Here is a 19,655-nt window from a genome sequence, read left to right as displayed (position 1 = left end):
CTTCCTCCCCAGGAAACACAGCAGAGGCCACACACAGTACAACAGCATTTAATGGTCAGAAACAGTTGTACAGTATTACAGTCAGCCACAGAAGCTGTGTTGGAGGACAAGACCCAATCCTTCCCCACACCAGGCAAAGCAGTATTGGACATGAGCTGGCATGTGGCTGGGCCCACGTCCTTATCCCCCAGGCCTGAGGGGAGACCACCTTCTGATAACCAACCCCTAGCTACCACTCTGTATTCATCAGGGGAGGGGTATAAACCCCACATGCAAGAAGAACCCTTGCCCCCAGTGTCAAATGGGATGGGGATGCTAGAGTTATAGTAAAGGGGAAACCCTATGTAAGCTGTTAACAGAGTTCACAGGGGTAGGGATAACCCCTGTTCTCCAGCTCCCAAATGTGCTCACTTTCCCAGCTTCTTCATCCGTTCATCAATGCTGGCAAAGTTCCCCTCAACTGTGGCCAGGTTTTCACGCATGGTTGTCTGCACCTACAAAGTGGTAGAGAGGTTTTACTCTTTGTCAGGTCCAGTTGCTTAACTGGATGAGGACCTGAAGGAATTCTCTGAGAGAAAAGACAAGAAATGGAAGCACAATTTGTGGGCCACAGAGGGGGGATGTTTATAGCACCAATTTTCAAGCTACCCTTAGAGTACATAGACCATGCTTGGGGTGAGCCCAAGCAGGCAGGACTCAAGAATTCCCATCCTGACTTCAGCCAGAACAGTTTTTTAAAATCTGTTTTATGTAATGAGAGCTAAATAAGATTTTGTTGAAATGAGGGTTTCACTGGTTCAAAATGTTAGAAAACTGCTCTGGAGGAAAAGGATATTATTCTAAGTCCTTTATATATTTTTTCATTTATCTCAGTGATCCTGTGATTGATGCTGGTCTCTCGACTTTAATGCTCCTTCCAGCACTGAGAACAGTGCCTCCAACAGAAATTGGGACTTGCGGCCAGGTGCAGTGGCTCACGCCTGTAATCTCAGCACTTTGGGAGGCCGAGATGGGTGGGATCACTTGAGGTCAGGAGTTTGAGACCACCCTGGACAACATGGTGAAACCCCGTCTCTACTAAAAAAAAAAATTAGGTGTGGTGGTGCGTGCCTGTAATCCCAGCTACTCAATAGGTTGAGGCATGAGAATCGCTTGAGCCTGGGAGGTGGAGGCTGCAGTGAGCTGAGATCACACCACTGCACTCCAGCCTGGGCAACAGAGTGAGACTCTGTCTTAAAAATAAAAAACAATAAGAAATTGTGGACTTGCTGTGTGCCAGGCATTACTAAAAGAATGAAGGAACTAGGTGAGGCTCATTGTCCAGGGCCAGAAAGGAAGCGACAGAACGAGATTAGGGCCTGCTTCTGACTTCAAAGCCCGGATTCCTTCCAGTGTACTGTGCTTATCAGGGAGAGTAAAGTTGAGATGACAAAGGGAAAGAGTGGGGTTTTATAAGAAAACATGTTCACTAGCCCCTAACAATTTGCCCATATTATTTCACCTCATCTACATAACTCTGAGGGAGGTATAATTTCCCAGATGGAAAGATGGAGGTTCATAGGTTAAATAAGTTGTCAAAGGGCCTTCACATTGAAAGCAGGATGGAGACTCCAGACCAACCCCCTGCCACAACACCATGCTACAAAATAGGCTAAGGCAGAACCCTATAACACTGGAGAACCTAGTTTGCACATGCTGGAGAAAGGAGGACAGATCAACAAAGGGGCACACACCTGGGTCAAGAGGGTGGTATTGTCCTTCAAGGAATTAGCAATCATCTGCTGGGTGGTATCCAAGTGTGTCAGGAGCTGACCAAACTGCATGGCTACAAAAGAAAAGTATGGTTGAGACTTGAATCCAAGATAAGGGAGGGGACCAAAAGTTGCCCATTTTTCAACTTCTCTTAGCACTCCTGGCAGCTGGCCTCCCACCTTGCTCGTGCAGCTGCTTGATGGTGACAAGTCTCTGCACCAGCTCAGGGAGGGTGGAGGCAATGGGGCTCCAGCGCTGTATAGTTTCATATAGCTGGTGCACCTGAAGGGACACAATAGGGCCCAGAGGGGATGGCTGAGGCAGCCAGGTCAGTATGTACAGACTGCTACTTCACCGTAATGGGGGAAAGGATCAAGTGGGCAGAGGGAAGCAGTGCCCTGACTTTCCAAGCTGATAAGCTCTTCATAAGAGCTTATGAAGATGGGGACCTGAGGAGTCAGTGTGTTCTCATGCTTTGACACTGCCACTCGGAGAACCTGAGGGAGTGGAAAGGAGATGGGGAAGGTGTCTTCCTGACCTTGCTTTGTGTATCTGCATCTTCTACAGAGGCTTTATGCTTGGCAATCTCGTTCACCTTTCCCAGGACACTCTGAAAACACAGATTTTAAGGTTGATAGGGCATCCAGGGCTTCCAAAGTCCCAAGCTATGCATAATTTAATTTTCCCTCCATTTAATACCTGTAGCCGAGCCTCCACTTGATCCAAAACTGCAAGGTCTAGGGCGCTCACCTTTGCTTGCAACAGCTCTACAGTCTCCTGGGGATGGAAGTTGGGACAAGCATCATGAAGAGGAAAGGCAGACTAGCAAGAGGCCTCCCATATTCCACTAAATTAATATATAGCTACAAACTCAAAAATAATCCTCAAAGCAAACCCAATCCCAACTATCCCCTCTGTGATCCAAACACTCCAGTTTCTTCCAAACTCACCATGAGACAGGCTCCCTGTAGACCTGCAGAAAGGGGATTCTGGTGGGAAAGGGAGGGAAGAAGTGAGTGGTCCTTATATCTCCATGATTATCGTCTTCTCCCATCTTTCCTGGTTCTAGCTGGGAACCCACTAGCTGATCCCTGTAACTGAAGCCCTTTGATGACTCCTCCCAGGCTTATGTGGAATGTTGTAGACCTTAAGGCCTAGAGTTGCAGGATCTAAGGCTCAGATTATGTACAGGAGAACACCTGACCTGAGCATCCTGATCACAACGTACAGCTGTCTCCAGCTCTGTCAGGCGCTTTTCAAGTTCTGCGACCTAGTGGGAGGAAGGAGGTGAGATTTGCCATCTGCTTCCCTGCTGCTGCAATGGGAGGAATACGATCCTGCTCTACTCTGCCTGCCACTCACCACCCCAAGGGATTCCTTTCCCTGGAATACATACCTAGCCACAATCTTAAAATCCTAACCAAAGGTAGATGGGCGAGGGAAACATAGAGAATGAGGTCGGGCGCGGTGGCTCACGCCTGTAATCCCAGCACTTTGGGAGGCCGAGGCGGGCGGATCACGAGGTCAGGAGATCGAGACCATTCTGGCTAACACGGTGAAACCCCATCTCTACCAAAAATACAAAAAATGAGCCGGGCGTGGTGGCGGGCGCCTGTAGTCCCAGCTACTCAGGAGGCTGAGGCAGGAGAATGGCGTGAACCCGGGAGGCGGAGCTTGCAGTGAGCCAAGATTGCGCCACTGCACTCCAGCCTGGGAAACAGTGCAAGACTCCGTCTCAAAAAAAAAAAAAAAAAAAAGAAAGAAACATAGAGAACAACGAATCAGGAATCAAAAGAGGAATCAATCAAGAGGAATCAGAGGAATCAGAAGCCTTCCCAGCACCCTCTCCTTGGAGAGAGGCAGGAAAATCTCTAGGGTCACATCTCCCCTTGGCTTCCCAACCAACACTGTATCCACACTTACTTTGGCAGCTTGAGAGAACTTGTCCTGCTCAGGCCGAGAATGTAGTTCATAAGTGACAAGGCTGCTATCTGGGGGGGTCCCAGTGGTTTTTCCCCCTGATCCCCCTTTGCTGTTCTTTGTTGCTTCCAGCTGCAGTAGTAGGCGCCTAGTTAGGAGACCGAGTAATAATACCATGACTGGAAGGAGAAGGGCCAGTCACTCTCCCTCACTTTTGCCTCATAATCAGCATTAAGAAACATCTAAGCCACTTCTCTGCCACTTAGCACCCCTGTCAGTAGCTGGCTGAGTCCATCCACAACCCCAATCAGCAATGATTTTTCAACAAAGTAGGGTACCCACTTAGCCAGGGCGCCATCGGGGTCGGTAAGGTTGATTGCAGCATCTGGTCCCAGCAGCTTCTCCAGGTGGGAAGCAACCAGCTGCTGCTTCAGGGCTGCCAGCTGTTTAGCCAGCAACACAGGGGTCAGCTTCTCCTCTGTGGCTGACTCCTTCACTGTCGTCTAGTATGAAAAAAGGTAGAAATTGGGGGATGGCAAGAATGAATCAAGAAGCAAAAAAATAGGTCAAGCCCTTTAAAGGTAGTTGTAGCTGGAGGTCACTGGGATGGTTTTCAGCATGACAGACTGCCCACCTGTATGTAGCACTGCATACAGATGGATGCATATTTGTAAACTCTGGAAACCTTAGCCCCTTTATCCAGGAGCTTAAGGAATCTTTCTTTCTTTCATTTTTTGAGATGGAGTCTCGCTCTGTCACCCAGGTTGGAGTGCAGTGGCATGATCTGGGCTCACTGCAACCTCCGCCTCCGAGTTCAAGCAATTCTCCTGCCTTAGCCTCCCGAGTAGCTGGGATTACAGGCATGCACCACCACACCTGGCTAAGTTTTTGTATTTTTTTAGTACAGATGGGGTTTCATCATGTTGGCCTGGCTGGTCTTGAACTCCTGACCTCAGGTGATCCGCCTGCCTCGGCCTCCCAAAGTGGTAGGATTATAGGCGTGAGCCACCGCACCCAGCCAGGCAGGGAATCTTTCTCTTCTTGCTTGAGGTCTTCCTCTACTGTGTAAGTCACAGCAGAGAAGGGAGAAGAGAGTTTGTAGTTACCTTGATTTTTTCAACTTCAGTTGTCAGCTCTTGGACCTCATGCAGTAGGCGCTGGTACTTTTGCTGGGGTGTCTCCTTCACTCCCAGACCCTCTCCAAGCTAGAGAGCAAGCACAGAGGGTAATGTTATGTGTCTCATTACAGGGAGCCTCAAGAATTCATCCACACCCTGGGCCTAAGTCATAAAGGTATCATATCCAATTGAGAATCCACAACACCCTAGTACCAAAGAACTGAGGACAGCTAGAGGGCTGGAGGCTCTCCAGAACAAACAGCAGTAGGGCAGAGTTTCCCTGGCTGCATCCTGCTGCTTCCTCAGGAACAGAGGAGGAACAGAATCCCGCCTGTATCCCTTGATCTCCCTACCACATGTCTGCTAGATAGGGTCACTACACCATTCCCATCAACACACACACACACAACAAACCATCTCATATTCTCCAGATTCATATCCTGTCCTCTTGGTTTTTCCAATACGATCTGAGAAATCTGCCAAGAAAAGAAGATGGAACTGAGGGCCTGATCTAGGCCCAAGGCAGTCATGGTCTCAGGTGACTGTGAGGGCTTCCATAAAATATCTCCATGAGGGACCCCTTCCCCCAAGCGCAACTCGCTAAGACTTTAGGACAGGAAACCACTTCTCATGCTTATCCTCCAGTCTTCCCCCCACCCAGCTTCCAGCCCAGTCTCACCAAGTCCCTTTGTCCCCACTCTCTTGTCCTTGAACTTGTCATAGGCAGCATTAGGATTGACAATGATGTGTTCCACACTTGTGCTTGTCAGCTCCTCCTGCAAGAACAGGTAGTTTAGGCCAGGGACACACTCATTCCCACTCTAGAACTTACTCTACCCCACAAAATCCCCAAACCATTAGGTGACTGGGCCCTACTTGTCCAAGAGGAAAGAAGGGTGGCTCTATTCCAAGGTGCCTACCCAGGCTTAACCTAGGAAACTGAAGCTTCCTGGTAAATTTGGAGCCTCAGTTGTATAAATATTAACACCCTCATTCAACTGGGAGCAGAGGGAGCATAACCTCCCCACCCTCTCTGTACATAAGCCTTCCCATCCCCCCATGCTACCCCTCCCAGTTGTCTGGCACACACCATGCACTCAAGGCAAGAAACCAACCTGACCTCTTTTAACCTCCCCCTCCCAAAAGTAAATCTTGCCCGCTGAGCAAGTCCATTTTAATGCTAACCTCCCATCCTTGCTAGAAGGAAAGAGGAGGGAAGGCAGATAATCAGGCCACTAACACTGAGTGTGAATATTAGGACTTTAAACCTGTTAAAGGTAAGACACAAGCTCTTAGTACAAAAAGAAGGCCAACAGAGGGCCTGACCAGAAGCCTGATTTCCAGGCTGCCATGAGGCCAGCGAACTCAGGGACAGGGAGAAGGGGCAAGGGCTTACTGGATTATCTTTATGGGACATCTTAGAAGCAACAAACATAGGCAATATCTGCTTGCCAAGAGTATCCATGGGCAAGAGCCACATGTAAGCTCTGAAATGGAGATAACCCAGCATCTCTTCAGAGATGCTGCTGCACCTGATTTTTCTCCCTGACTCCTCTGCTATGCTTTAAGCACTGTAGCTCTTCCAAAAACAGGGGACACAAGTAGGCGGTGAAAGAGACTTCACCCTAGAAACTGAAGCAGAGAGGTTCCCTCCTTACTAGATATCTACATGCTGTTCAGATTCCAGTGACAACACCAAGACTGCACCAAGCACTCCTGACTGCATGTCCCTTTTTCAATTGTCAGAAGCCTGACAGCTCCCAACAGAGTACTGACGGAAGTAGGAGGGAGACCCAGGAGTCCTTTTCTGTTGGGGATGACATCTCTACCTTCTATGGGAGGAAGGCAAAATGAGCCTTCCTTCTTTCACCTAGAATAATGGTTCTCACCCCAGGCTGCATGTTAGAATCACTTAGAATTTTTTTTTTTTTTTAAATAGACAGCCGGGCAATGGTGGCTCAAGCCTGTCTGTAGTCCCAGCACTTTGGGAGGATCCTAATTCCAAGTGATCCACCCACCTCGGCCTCCCAAAGTTCGGCCAAGGCGGGTGGATCTCAGGAGTTCAAGACCAGCCTGGGCAACATAGGGAAACCCCAACTCTACAAAAAATATAAAATAGCTGGGTATTGTGGCACGTGCCTGTGGTCCCAGCTACTCAGGAGGCTGAGGTGGAAGGGTCACTTGAGCCTGGCAGGTGGAGGATGCAGTGAGCAGAGATCATGCCACTGCACTCCAGCCTGGGCAACAGAGTGAGACCCTGTCTCAAAAAAAGAAAAAGAGAGAGAGAAAAGAAAAAAAAAAAAAAAAAAAAAAGGCCTGGGCCCACTTCTAGAGATTCTAATGAATTATTCTGGGGTAGGGCCAGATATCCAGGTGATTCTAACCTACAGCCAGGACTGAGAATCTCCGCCTGTGTGTAGGTATGTGGGGAGAGGGTGTGAGGGGGACATGGTGGGACATCATTGAGAAAGAAAAGCAGATAGAAGGAAGCTCCTTCCTTCATCTCTGCTCTGCTATTAGAGCAGGAATCAGTGTGGGTGACAGCTTTAAAAATAAGGGAAGAAAGAAGGAAAGGACAAAGTATCAACTTTGATCTTTACCTCTTCCTCAGGGAATTACTGGGCAGAGGGGTAAGAGCTATAGATCAAGGGAAAACAAAAGGACTCAATGTCCCATAAGCAAGTGCCCGGGGGGAGAGACATTTGAGTCCCAAATGATTATCTCTTTAACCTGTTCTGAAATGTTACGGCCAGAACACCCACCCATCTAATAGCTGTGTGATCTCTGGCCTCTTATCAACTGGGAAGGGCTCAGGCTAAGGATAGACAACCATCTTCTCTGAAGTTCATACTCAGGAATATGCCACTTCTCCCTGTGAAAGCCCCAATCCAGGCCAATCCCACCCATCCTCTTTTGTTTAATCCTCTTAAAAAAGAGGAATGGGAGGCATAACCTACAGACCCAGGAAAAAAATTAATCATAGCTACCATTTGTTAAGCCCTTATTATGGGCGGGCACTATGCAGATGGAAACCTACTTTCTTATTTACGTTCCTAAGTAGGGAAAGCGGGGAGTAGAAGAGGGTCAACACATAGACGGTGAGTCTCAGAGGTTCTGGACAGTCACAGGGACAGAGAGCATTTTCATTCCTGCTGTGGGAGAGTGTCCTGGGCCAGTTGGGCTACCTGGCGCTGGCATCCTCTGGAGCCTCTCCAAGGCTGTGGCCCAGGAGCACACTCTAGTCCTCCAGTAGCACCTACTCCAGCAGTGTCTTGAAGATCTGGGGCATGAGTTGGGGGCAGTATAATTACAGTGACTTGTGAGATAGGAAAAGGCTGGGTGTGGGACTGAATAGAGGAATGAAAGATTTAGTAGAGTCTAAAGGACAGAGAAACAACTGCTCATCATAGCACACCCCGTTAAAAAGCAGATGAAACGTCAGGCTTCTTACCAGCTCCTTGTGGTTTCCCCAGAGGTGAGAAAATCAAAAGAGTTAAAGGAAAGGGAGTGGGAGAATGGGGATGAGGGAGGGAAAAAAAAGACAAAATTGTTATTAGCAAATTGTCACATGCACTACATGACAGTCTTCCAACACACTGCATCACAGGGCCCCAGGGGAGCCTAGCGAAATTTAGGGGCCAAGAAATTTCAGCTGGGGTCACCATATACTCCAAGAGAAAGAAGAGCATGAGACCCTTTTCCCTCTGGTGGTGAGGATGTCATGAAGCTTTGCCATTAACAGCAGCAGTTTAGGATCATCTGAAAACTAGGAGTTAGATGTTACAAGCCAGTGGCATGGAATAAGAAACTGGGGAGAGAAGGCTGAGGTGGTGGGGAAGCTATTAGAAATGGTAGAAGATGAAGCAGAAGTTAGAAATTCTTAGACTTGTAGCTGATAGAGGGTCAATAATTCTCAGGAGAGGAGTTCCCCTTCTTAGTTCATGGCCCTTGTCTTCCTGTCTCTTAGTTTCTCTAGCTATGAAAAATTAGACATTTGGATGGCAGAATCAGTCACAATGAGAGTGATCAGGTAGGAAGTCTGATATGACTTTAGGTGAGACAAAACAAAATATGTCAGGTACAGATGGTGAGTTAAAGGAATGATGAAGTACCTAAGTATAGCCCCATTCTCATTTCCTCCTGCAAGGGAAGAGGCAGAGCTGCTCCTGGTCCCTTGTGCAGCCTGGCATGTTTGCCTCCACCTTGAGTGGCTGGTAACTCACCCTGCAGCTCCGAAGGATCTAGAGCAATTCTGCCATGATGTACTTACACAGAGGGTCCAGGGGACACCAAGATTCACAGCTACTAGCACATGTGCAGAACATGTTTCTTCAACCCTCTGTTCACAAGATTCACAGGGGTTGGAGGGTAGACAAAGGGGAAGGGTGAGAGTATTTCCAAGAGGCCTTATTTGAGTCTGGGCCACATAGATAAGGCTCCCACTTCCGGGCAAGGCTGGTTTAGAACTGCCAGGAGGGGATATCCAGTGGTATGCCCTGCCTTTCTAGGAGCTCTGCTGATGGGCAGATGGAAGTGTGGAAGGTTGAGGATGGTTGTGTGCATATGAAAAACCATGGTGGGATTAAAAACAAGTGCTTCCTTTCACCAAGATTTCATCCAGATACCTCTTAATCACAACCTCTCTGTTCCCTAGACGATGCTAGGGTCCCAGCCAAGATTCCTCTTTCCACCAGGCACGGTGTCTCACATCTGTAATCCCAGCACTTTGGGAGGGCGAGGTGGGTGGATCACTTGAGGTCAGGAGTTCGAGACCAGCCTGGCCACCATGGTGAAACCCCATCTCTACTAAAAATACAAAATTAGCCAGGCATGGTGGTGGGCGCCTGTAATCCCAGCTACTCGGGAGGCTGAGGCAGGAGAATCATTTGAACCCGGGAGGTGGAGGTTGCAGTTGAACCCGGCAGGCGGAGGTTGCAGTGAGCTGAGATCATGCCACTGCACTCCAGCCTGGGTGACAGAGTGAGACTGTCTCAAAAAAAAAAAAAAAATTCCTCTTTCAGCTCAGGGTAGAGGTGGCTCCAGATCCTGTGGTCGAGGCTGGGATGTCTCTGCATAGAGTGGGTGTAAGCACCCATAAGTGCAAACATGCAAACACAAAGGAGAAGTACACACACTATACCTTTCTCTGATTTGTCCCACCAAGCTGAAACCAGCTTGGGAGAAACTCAAGGAGAGAAAGAAGACAATGGGCCATAAGCTCAAGTTCAAACCATGCGGATTGGGCAGAATAGGGAGGACAGAAAATCAAATAAAAGGAAAAGTGGTATATTAGTTTGCAGATAGTATATACCACCTCCAGGTCTGTCCTATGGGTGGGTTGAAGGATGATGAGATTTTAGGCATGATTCCTGCATAACCTGGAGTAGTACTAGTCACCTTGATTGGAAGATTTCAAGTGCCCTGGCCCCGGGTGCCAGCTTACCTAGTACGTGACTCCCAGTCTCTTTCACTAAGGGACTCCCAGACCCCCCAGGGCTGTTTGGCTAAGTGGCTGTGCCTCAGAGGGCAAGATCTGAGGTTCTAAATCAGACAGGGAAAGTGGCCACTGCTACTCTCTGAGCCTATTCAGGCTGTATGCCAACACTGCAGCCAGGGTACTTCAAAACCATGATGACAAGGAAGATGGACAGAGCTGTAGAGTAAAACTGTCCGGGATGGATCAATATATTGCTGACCATCCATCCATTTCAAAAGGAGGGGTGCAGAAACAGAAAGACTCACAAAAGCACAAATAATCCAAGTTATTATCTTACAATTGCATATAAACCTCCTTCTCATCCCATTTACATTTCTCTAAAGACCTAGCATAGGGGAATATTAAAATGAGTTTTTCCCAGAGATAATCCACGTACAGCCAAGAACTGAGGACTGTGGCTGTCATCCCTTTTGTTCTCTATCCTTCTCTAGAATAGCTAAAAGTCATTCCATAAAAAAATCTTCATTTGATCTTAATCTGAGGAGGAGAAAGGAAACTGCCTTCTAACTCCAGCCCCTAAATGCCTCATGTTCAAAAACATTTAAAGCCTCCATGCTTCTATCCCATCCTCCATTGGACAGTTTTACTCTGCAGACCTCACAAGGGGAAGAGACAATGATTCATGGATCATAGCTGTTTCTAACCCTTGATTAATGATCTTTAAACATAAGGCCAGCAGGCCCCTCAGTGACCCAGCCAGGGACTCACTGGAATTTAAAACGATTAGCTACAACAATAGCACAGTGGCAGAGCATTGCATGCGAGATGGCAGATGAAAAAAACATGCAGAGAAGAAGCATTGAATGGTCTTACTTGTGCAAACTAGTGTCCAGGCAAGGTGGTGAGGAGGGAGGATGGGGGAAGCATTAGGAAAAACTCAGGTAAGTTCAAGTGCGCCAACAGTCAATGAACACAATCAAGCATACTCCAGGATCTTCTAAACTGTAAGGAAGTACTGTTTCTCATCTCAGGAGTGTCCAGTAATATCTACCTTTTGGAGAAATGAAGCCTCTGCCAGGGCCCCATCAAACTATGGCTAGGTCATTTTTTCCCCTTTTACTGGGGGTAGTTATGCCATAAAGAGAGAAGCTAAATTGTTTCTAATGAGGTTTTTCTTAATTTACTTCCCTTATTCCAGCAGTTCAAAAGCCATGAGCAGAAAGCCTCACTGACCCAAGGCAGGCTGTGGGCCCAGGGGTTAGGGTCGGGGTGTGTGTGTGGGTGGAATTCTATTTGGGAATTAGTTTTCCAAACATTTTAGGAAAAATCTCCAAGCAAGCCTATTGCCCCAATTAACCTGGGAGTGTCTGAAGTGCAAAGAGATCTTCCCAGATTGAGGAGGAAAGGGCTACAGCCCGTGCACTTTCCTGGTCCATTCCTGTTTTAGAAGATTTTACTTCCTGCTAAAATTGTTTTAAAGGGATAGTAGAAAAATCAGGATTGGCCAGGCACAGTGGCTCATGCTTGTAATCCCAGCACTCTGGGAGGCCTAGGTGAGTGGATCACCTGAGGTCAGGGGTTTGAGACCAGCCTAGCCAACATGGTGAAACCCTGTCTCTACTAGAAATACAAAAAATTAGCCGGGTGTGGTGATGGACACCTGTAATTCCAGCTACTCAGGAGGCTGAGGCAGGAGAATCTCTTGAACTCGGGAGGTGGAGGTTACAGTGAGCTGAGATCACGCCATTGCACTCCAGCCTGGGCAAAAAGAGTGAAACTCCGTCTCAAAAAAAAAAAAAAAAATTCACGATCATCTGTAGCAAAATTTAAATCTTTTATGCTTTCCTCCCTCATCCTCCCCACTATGGGAATCGGAAAATGTTTATGTTTAAGTTAAATTAGCAATTTAAATCTTTAAGGGATGTTTGAGGACATTTTTCCTTTAGTAGCCCAATTTCTTCCACAGTGGAGGAATCACAGGAAGAAAGTTATGGAGCAATGAGGGTCAACACAACTTGACTATTCCTTTAGACAGAAATCTGGAGACCCGGCTGGCGTGGTAGCTCATGCCTGTAATCCCAGCACTTTGGGAGGCCAAGATGGATGGATCACTTGAGGCCAGGAGTTCGAGACCAACCTGGCCAACATGGTGAAACCCCATCTCTACTAAAAATAAAGAAAATTAGCCAGGTGTCGTGGCACATGCCTGTAATTCCAGCTACTTGGAAGGCTGAGGCAGGAGAATCGCTTGAACCAGGGAGGCAAAGGTTGCAGTGAGACAAGATTGTGCCACTGCACTCCAGCCTGGGGGAAAGAGTGAGACTCTGTCTCAAAAACCAAAAAGAAATCTGGAGACCCCCTGAAAGGTTCCACAAGAGTCTATCCATATTGGTTGTCTCTAGGGAAGAGAACTGAGTGGTGGTAGGCAGAGGTGGGAGGCAGATTTTTCACTACTTACCCTTGAATCCTCTGTTCCCTGTGCATACATTACCTACTTTAAAAACTGATAAAATTAAAGTTGAAAATAAACTGAAGATTAAGGCGGAGAATGCTGTTGTCAGGGGTTAAGAAGGTGACTGAGGCTGGGCATGGTGGCTCACATCTGTAATCCCAGCACTTTGGGAGGCCAAGACAGGCGGATCACGAGGTCAGGAGATCGAGACCATCCTGGCTAACACATGAAACCCCGTCTCTACTAAAAATACAAGAAAATTAGCCGGGTGTGGTGGTGGGCGCCTACAGTCCCAGCTACTCGGGAGGCTAAGGCAGGAGAATGGCGTGAACCCAGGAGGTGGAGCTTGCAGTGAGCCAAGATCACGCCACTGCACTCCAGCCTGGGCGACAGAGTGAGACTCCGTCTCAAAAAAAAAAAAAAAAAAAAAAAAAGAAGGTGACTGAAAATCTCATGGTTCAGCCACAAGACAGGTCATGTGCACTGTCACTTGTACTAGGTCTTGGGCAGGTAGGCAGGAAACAGACAGGCTGCTGGTGAGATCCCAGGCCTCACGGACATGACATTTCTAGATTATCTAAGCATACAATTCACTGCTCCTCAAATTGCATATTTACGTCAGTATTAAAAGCAGCGGCAGAGCCATTACTCAGCTGACTTCCCAAAAGCTGCAAGCCCCATAGGGACATGCGGGGGCCAGAGACATTAGCTGACATCAGGAAACATCTTGGCTCTTTGGGCCCCTGAAGCGGCTGAAGGTCTGCCCACCCCATTCCTCCCTAGTGACAGAGAGTCACTTAGCTGAGCCTTAGGTGACAGAAACAGTTCAGCTCTTCTTGTATTTGCCATTCAGCTCATATGCACTTCTATACTGGCATCCTGGGCAACATGCCACAGGAAATGAACACTCACAGTATCCTCTCCTCATCAGCCACCCCACTAGATGCTACTAAAATAGGCTGTTCAGGCTCTGGGGGAGAAACAGCCAATCAGAGCTGCACAGTCAGGTTCTTCCACACCTGGAATGGGTGTCATCTCCTTTTTATTAAGAGATATCCCAGTATCTTCAAAAGGGAATGACAATATATATTTTTTTGTTTAGAAAGAGGATTACTGTGAAACTACCTGTTTGTATCACAGCGACAAAAGGACTGCGTTCTATTCATTATCTCACCATGAAGGGCAGAAGCCTAGGCCTAAGTTGAAGTCTGAACTGTGGTAGTGCAGTAAAGTTCTCAGCATACAGCTGTCTCTTGGCAACTGTGGGAGACTGGTTCCAGGACCTCCCTTGATACCAAAATCTGCATATGTTCCCATCTTCTATATAAATTGGCATAGTAACTGCATATAACCTACCTACATCCTCCTGTATACTTTGAATCATCTCTAGATTACTTAAAATACCTAGTACAATGTAAATGCTATGTAAATAGTTGTTATATTGTGTTTTTAAATTTTTTTTTTTTTTTTATTGTTGTACTGGTTTTTTTTTTTTTTTGAGATGGAGTCTTGCTCTGTCACCCAGGCTGGGGTGCAGTGGCGCAATCTCGGCTCACTGCAACCTCCACCTCCCAGGTTCAAGCAATTCTCCTGCCTCAGCCTCCATAGTAGCTGGTACTATAAACGCTCGCCACCATGCCTTGCTAATTTTTATATTTTTTAGTAGAGACGGGGTCTCAAACTCCTGACCTCAAATGATCCACCTGCCTCAGCCTCCCAAAGTGCTGGGATTACAGGCATGAATCACCGCACTGGGCCTATTTTTTATTTTTAAAAAATATTTTCCATTTGTGATTGGTTGAATCCATGGGTTTGGAACCCATAAATACAGAGAACCGATTGTATACACTCCTATTCTGTGAGGACAGAGGCAGCTTCCTATAAGATGCCTCTTGGAGTGACAGGTGCACACCCAGGTCCTTGAGCAACAACATCATCTGCATTATCTCCAAGATACTCAAGCTTGGGGGATAAATTGGCATGCCAGCAAATACAGAAGCCACAAGGAACACACCACTGGGAGAAGGGACAGAGAAGGTGTTTCCCACAATGTAAGAACCACTTCCACATGGGGGAGTCAAATAAGAAATAAGTGAGTACGCCAAGCCACACATTGTAAGCCAGCAGTCAGCATTCCCCAGAATTAACCAGCCCCACAGACATAGCCACAGGACTTACAGACAAGCATACTGAGCCTGCATATTGCAATGACTCTTGGACACATCTTTACTGAGAACTCACATCATCAATGTGATCCCAGCCCAGCTGTCTTCAGAAATAATAGAACCTAAAACACATCCTATAAACACACCCCTTGGCACTTAAACAGAGTTTTTACTATGTTGATTTCCATTCACTCAATTTTTTTTTCCTTCTATATGTTTCCTATATGTATCCTAATTCCCCATTAGTCTGGGGCTCATTGGGGGCAGAGACATTTCTTCCTCTGCATTGCACAAAAAAACCACAGAATGAACACACTCAATAAACCATACTAAATGTTTCCCCTCACAGTTAAAATGTATCCGTACCTAATTACTCCATCCTCAGAATTCTCGGATCTAAAAATGCAACCACAGTCTCACATCCGCTGATGTGAAATATTTACATTCTTTCTCAAATTTGTTTTGCTCTAAAATCTTGGAATCACTTTCTTAATTCCTTGCCCAATGGATACTGGATATTCATATGGAAAAAGTATTTCTCCATATTTCAAAGTCTAGTTCTTGGTAGCAGTTTATTACAAGTGCCCAGGCTTCATGATTCATTTCCATGGGTTAGAACCCAGGGGCCTAAGTCACTAGCTCCAAACCTGTTTTGAGATATTTCAATTTTATTTAAAAGGCCCAAGAATCAGGGCTTTGCAAACAGATGTTGTTAGCTGTAATTCCGCTGACTTGACTCTCCCTCCTGCCATTGCTCATTGGTGGCTGCAAGCCCAGCAAGGTCTTTGCAAGCCCTGCAACCTATATACCACCCAGGCTGGGGTTGGCATACCCGCTTATTGCTGTAGCTCCCCCGAGAAAGGGAAGGACCTGTCTAGGGGAGAAAGGTCAGAGTCCGGAGGAGTCTGTGGCAGCACACATTCTTACCGCATCGAACTCCGCTTGATCATCCTCAGGTAGGTCGCTGGTTTCATAAACATCTGGCTCATTCCTGGCCTGCAGGTAGAAGCAGTGACCACCCAACCTCACTACCCAGCATCCAACAACACCCCTTACCCCACTCCATTTGAATAAGCTAACAGAGAAGGCGGGGTGTGATGCCAGGGTTCTGTCCTTTCTCCTCCACCTGCCCCGTGAGTCAACAGTATGTCAGTTCCCATGTCTCAAGGGGTAGGGATGACAGCGGAGACAATTGGGACCTGACAGTAAACGGTGAGTGTAAGTGATAGCAACGATGTTACCCTAAATCTAGAGGCGGGCAGGTCCTTGGCAATCACTATTGCCAAAGAAGGTGAAGGCTATCCTCCAATTAGGCCCCGTACACCACCACCCTGGCACAAGGATTGAGAGTGACTCAGGACCTTAGTACTCAAGGTCCTGTGTCCCAACCCTCACCTTGAGAAGCAGGCAGGGCAGCACAAAAGGAAGGTACACGCCAGGATTGTCATGGGAGTGGGGGGTGGGGGAGGGCATAGGTTCCCTCAAGGATAGAGCTCCCCATCTGGCACAAGAGGGTTCTGCCAGATGGCAGAACCTCTTCCTTGGCAGGATGAAGGCCATCGTTAAGTGGTCTGGTGTGTGTGTCTGGGGTAGCGATGGGGTCTTATGGAGAGATTTGGGGGGGACATGGGAGGCGTTGACACGGATGGTGGAAAAACTCAGGCACAAGCGGTCAGTACCCGGAGTCGATTTCTGGGCCGAGCTACCGGCGACTGCCGGAAAGGGGGCCTGGTGCGCCGTCCGGCGGCCCGGCCCAGTCGGGTCAGAAGAGTTCGGGGGGTGCTGAGGCCGATCGGAGAACGAGCGGCGGGAGCCCTTGGGCGGAGGATGGGCTGCAGGCGGGAGGGGTCGCGGGCTGGTTTCTGTTGGGGGTCCTTGGGAGGTCGGGGGCGCGGTCCTGGGGAGCCGGGGCCGGTCCTGTACTCACAATGCCGGGAAGGTCGGCGTATTTAGGGTCCGCCATGGCGGCGGCGAGACGGGGCTGGGGGACCCGGGCCTCGGTGGAGCCGGGGCCGGTGTTCGGGTAGGGGAGAGGCTGGGTTCGGGTCCCGGGCTAAGGCGGCGGCAAAGGGAGCGGCAGATGAGCAGGAAGTCTCGCGACAGCAGTAGCACAGCAGAAGGGTAAAGCAAAAGTCGCGAGAACAGCCCTGCTGCCACACCCGTGGAGAGGCCGGGATTGGGGAGAACGAGGCCAGGGAATGAGGTAATGGCCAGGGGACGCCGCCTAGGATTGTGGGATGTGTAGTTTTGGTGTACTGGAGCTTGGGCGGGGAGCGACAATAACGAACCTTGGGGAGCTATTTCATACAGCCTTTTCTCTCACTTTTACAGCAAGTCAGTGAAAGAACATTTATAATTCCTGTTTGGGGCTCCCAGGAATAAAATGACTAGATTAAATGATACAGGTAGTCATACTGTGACACAGCCGGGGTTTCAAAAACAAGAAGTTTGCTTGATACTGTGTATTATAAAAACAAAATAAAAACAAGAAGTAAAATTTAGTAAACGCGTAGTGTATGTTAGGAATGAAAAAGTTAGGCAATCTTCTCAAGTAAGGGCTTTCAGATAATTTGAATTTCAGATAATAAGTAGGTGTGTGTGTGTGGTGTGTGGTGTGTGGGTATACTAACCCCCCAAAAATTAAGTATCTGAAATTCACATTTAACTGGGCATCCTGTTTTTGTTTTTTGTTTTCCAAATCTGGCAATTCTATCTGAAGTTCATAAATAGGTAAGTGGTGTCTCCATGTCTGTCTGAACACTCTCTGGGCTCTTAACCACTTCGTTAATAGTTCTCAGACTTTTATTTATTTTTCAATTTGTTCAATTTTGTGGGTACACAGTAGGTGTATGTATTTATGGGACACATGAGATATTTTGATACAGGCATGCAATGTGAAATAAGCACATCATGGAGAAGAGGGTATCCATCCTCTCAAGCATTTATCCTTTAAGTTACAAATAATCCAATTACACTCTTTAAATTATTTTAAAATGTACAGTTGAGTTATTCTTGACTATAGTCACCCTATTGTGCCATCAAATAGTAGGTCTTATTATACTTTCTAATTTTTTGTACCTATTCACCAACCTTACCTTCCGTTCTCAGACTTTTAAATTTCATCGTTCAATAAAATTAAAACAACTACAAACCTTGAAGATTTGCCTTTTTATTTTATCAAGTAAGTATATTACAAATAGAAAACCTATTATTTACTGTCACCATCATTACTTGGTAGAAAAGCAAGAAGGACACACTCAGAATAAAAGATAGTCCTTTGAAACTTATCAAATCCATCTTTATATTAAAAAAAACTCACCATTGTTCTTTTGGAGGTGAGGGCATACTCAGTGAACTTTTGTCTCTGACCAGTGACCCTCCATGGACTGGCATTTTGAAACCCCTTTACTAAAGATGCCACCTTGGAGCCCCTGGGGACCCAAGGATGGGATGTTTCCCAGGATGTTTCCTGAGCTTGCAGGATGCTGCAACACTTAGAAATTGTGCCAAACCAAGTGACTAGAGAGTTCCTGAGTTCGGAACTCGTTGTCTTTCTTTCTCCTGGCTCCTCCCCAAGCCTCTATCCCTTTCTCCATAGTCCTACAGCTTTCCTGTCCCATTTCTTATGTTGGACTCTTTTCTTTCAGTTCCCTTAAGATTCAAGGTAGGTTAGAGGTATAGCCCCAATGTGGGAAACCTCCTGAGTTCTGAATAGTTAGGTCTTGTCTGGCCAGGCTATCAGCCTCTTACTTTTGTCCCATAGTGTCTTAAGTGAGCTTAACCACTCACCAGACAATTGCTGAGCAGAACTTTCCTTTCCTCCTCCTTCTCCCATCCACCCTGCCCTTCCTCTTTGCCTAGAACCTCACCTCCTGCAGTCCAACTCTCTGTTGGCCAGCAGAGGCCTGTGACATGGAGAAAAATCAATTTGGCCAGCTTCTTGGTGGTTCTTTCCAGGGGCTGCAGCAGGAGTCTGACCCAAAGGAAGGAAGGACAAGGAATCTCTGGGCTTGGCATTTCTTTCGTTTTTCTTCCCCCACACCTTTTTTTTTTTTTTTGGCCAGGGAAGGGGGCTGAAGTATTGGGACTCTATCCTCCAGTGGTTACTGAGACAGAAAACACACACTCCCGTAGGTATCTGAATTTGCCCGAAACCCAAATGCCGGCGTTGCCTTAGACTTCAAAGTCTCTCTGGCCTTACCCATCCCCATCACTGCCCCTCCTTCACTGCTTTCTGACTCCCTTTCTCTTGCAAAAATGTTTCCCACCCATCTTCCTCCCATCCTCAGCCTAGGACACAAAAATAAGTATTGTGTCTGCTTTTGAATTCCCATAACCCAGAATGGGAGTTTATCTTCCCTGAAACTGGGGACCTGGTGTGTACGTTGGGGAGACAGTATAGTGCACCTTTGGATGTGGAAGGGGAAGGGAGTAGCCAGAACCTCCCACGACACCCAACTTCATAGGAGTACAGGCAGGGGTCCCCCCAGAAAGCTAAGTGGGTTGGGAGTCCAGCTTCCGTGCATATGGGGCATGGGATGGGCGCAGGGGGAGAATGAGAAGTGTGATCCCAGTTTGGAGAGAGGACTGTGACGGGTTGGGGGATGCCCTGGAATAAAGGGAGAGGGAGATCTGTTGACCCTTTTCGCTACACAGGCGACAGGCCCACCTCAGTCCCCTTATCCCTTCCAGGGGGTGGAGTCTGAGGGAGGGACAAACAGGTCGGGGGTATAGGGGTGGGATGCAGTGAGTTGGGTGGGGAAGGGTCGAGGGCAAGGTTATCTCCGAACGTTAGGGGTGGGGGAGGGAGG

General features: G+C 47.6%; 1 protein-coding gene across 2 annotated transcripts; it reads right to left on the bottom strand.

Moving 5' to 3' along the window:
• Positions 1–32: 32 nt before the first annotated feature.
• On the bottom strand, positions 33–17,071 carry DCTN2 (dynactin subunit 2). Of its 2 annotated transcripts, XM_055095484.2 has the most exons (15): positions 16,240–16,442; positions 15,772–15,840; positions 8,242–8,247; positions 5,470–5,566; positions 5,205–5,266; positions 4,779–4,877; positions 4,015–4,175; positions 3,676–3,820; positions 2,957–3,022; positions 2,703–2,741; positions 2,452–2,529; positions 2,291–2,362; positions 1,932–2,034; positions 1,734–1,825; positions 33–494 (listed from the first exon to the last, which is right to left on the bottom strand). In XM_055095484.2, the coding sequence occupies exons 1-15, from the start codon at positions 16,402–16,404 to the stop codon at positions 408–410; spliced, it is 1,341 nt and encodes a 446-aa protein (XP_054951459.1). In that variant the 5' UTR covers positions 16,405–16,442; the 3' UTR covers positions 33–407. The 2 variants fall into 2 exon arrangements, with proteins under 2 accessions (XP_054951459.1, XP_003824905.1); XM_003824857.4 differs by lacking the exons at positions 8,242–8,247; positions 16,240–16,442 and adding an exon at positions 16,772–17,071.
• Positions 17,072–19,655: the final 2,584 nt, after the last annotated feature.

This window comes from Pan paniscus, chromosome 10, assembly GCF_029289425.2.
Source record: "Pan paniscus chromosome 10, NHGRI_mPanPan1-v2.0_pri, whole genome shotgun sequence".
NCBI classification, from domain to species: domain Eukaryota; kingdom Metazoa; phylum Chordata; class Mammalia; order Primates; family Hominidae; genus Pan; species Pan paniscus.
Note: the sequence above shows the minus strand (reverse complement) of the source record. Positions and strands in the feature narration are given on the sequence as shown.

What these genes read in the sequence shown, in the direction of transcription:
- DCTN2 (XM_055095484.2), bottom strand. Translation starts at nt 16,404, where the DNA reads ATGGCCTTCATCCTGCCAAGGAAGAGGTTCTGCCATCTGGCAGAACCC. An exon ending in TGCCCTGCCTGCTTCTCAAG is followed by an intron (nt 15,841 to 16,239) that starts GTGAGGGTTGGG and finishes TTCTACCTGCAG; the next exon opens with GCCAGGAATGAGCCAGATGT. An exon ending in CAAGCAGCTGCACGAGCAAG is followed by an intron (nt 1,826 to 1,931) that starts GTGGGAGGCCAG and finishes TTTCTTTTGTAG; the next exon opens with CCATGCAGTTTGGTCAGCTC.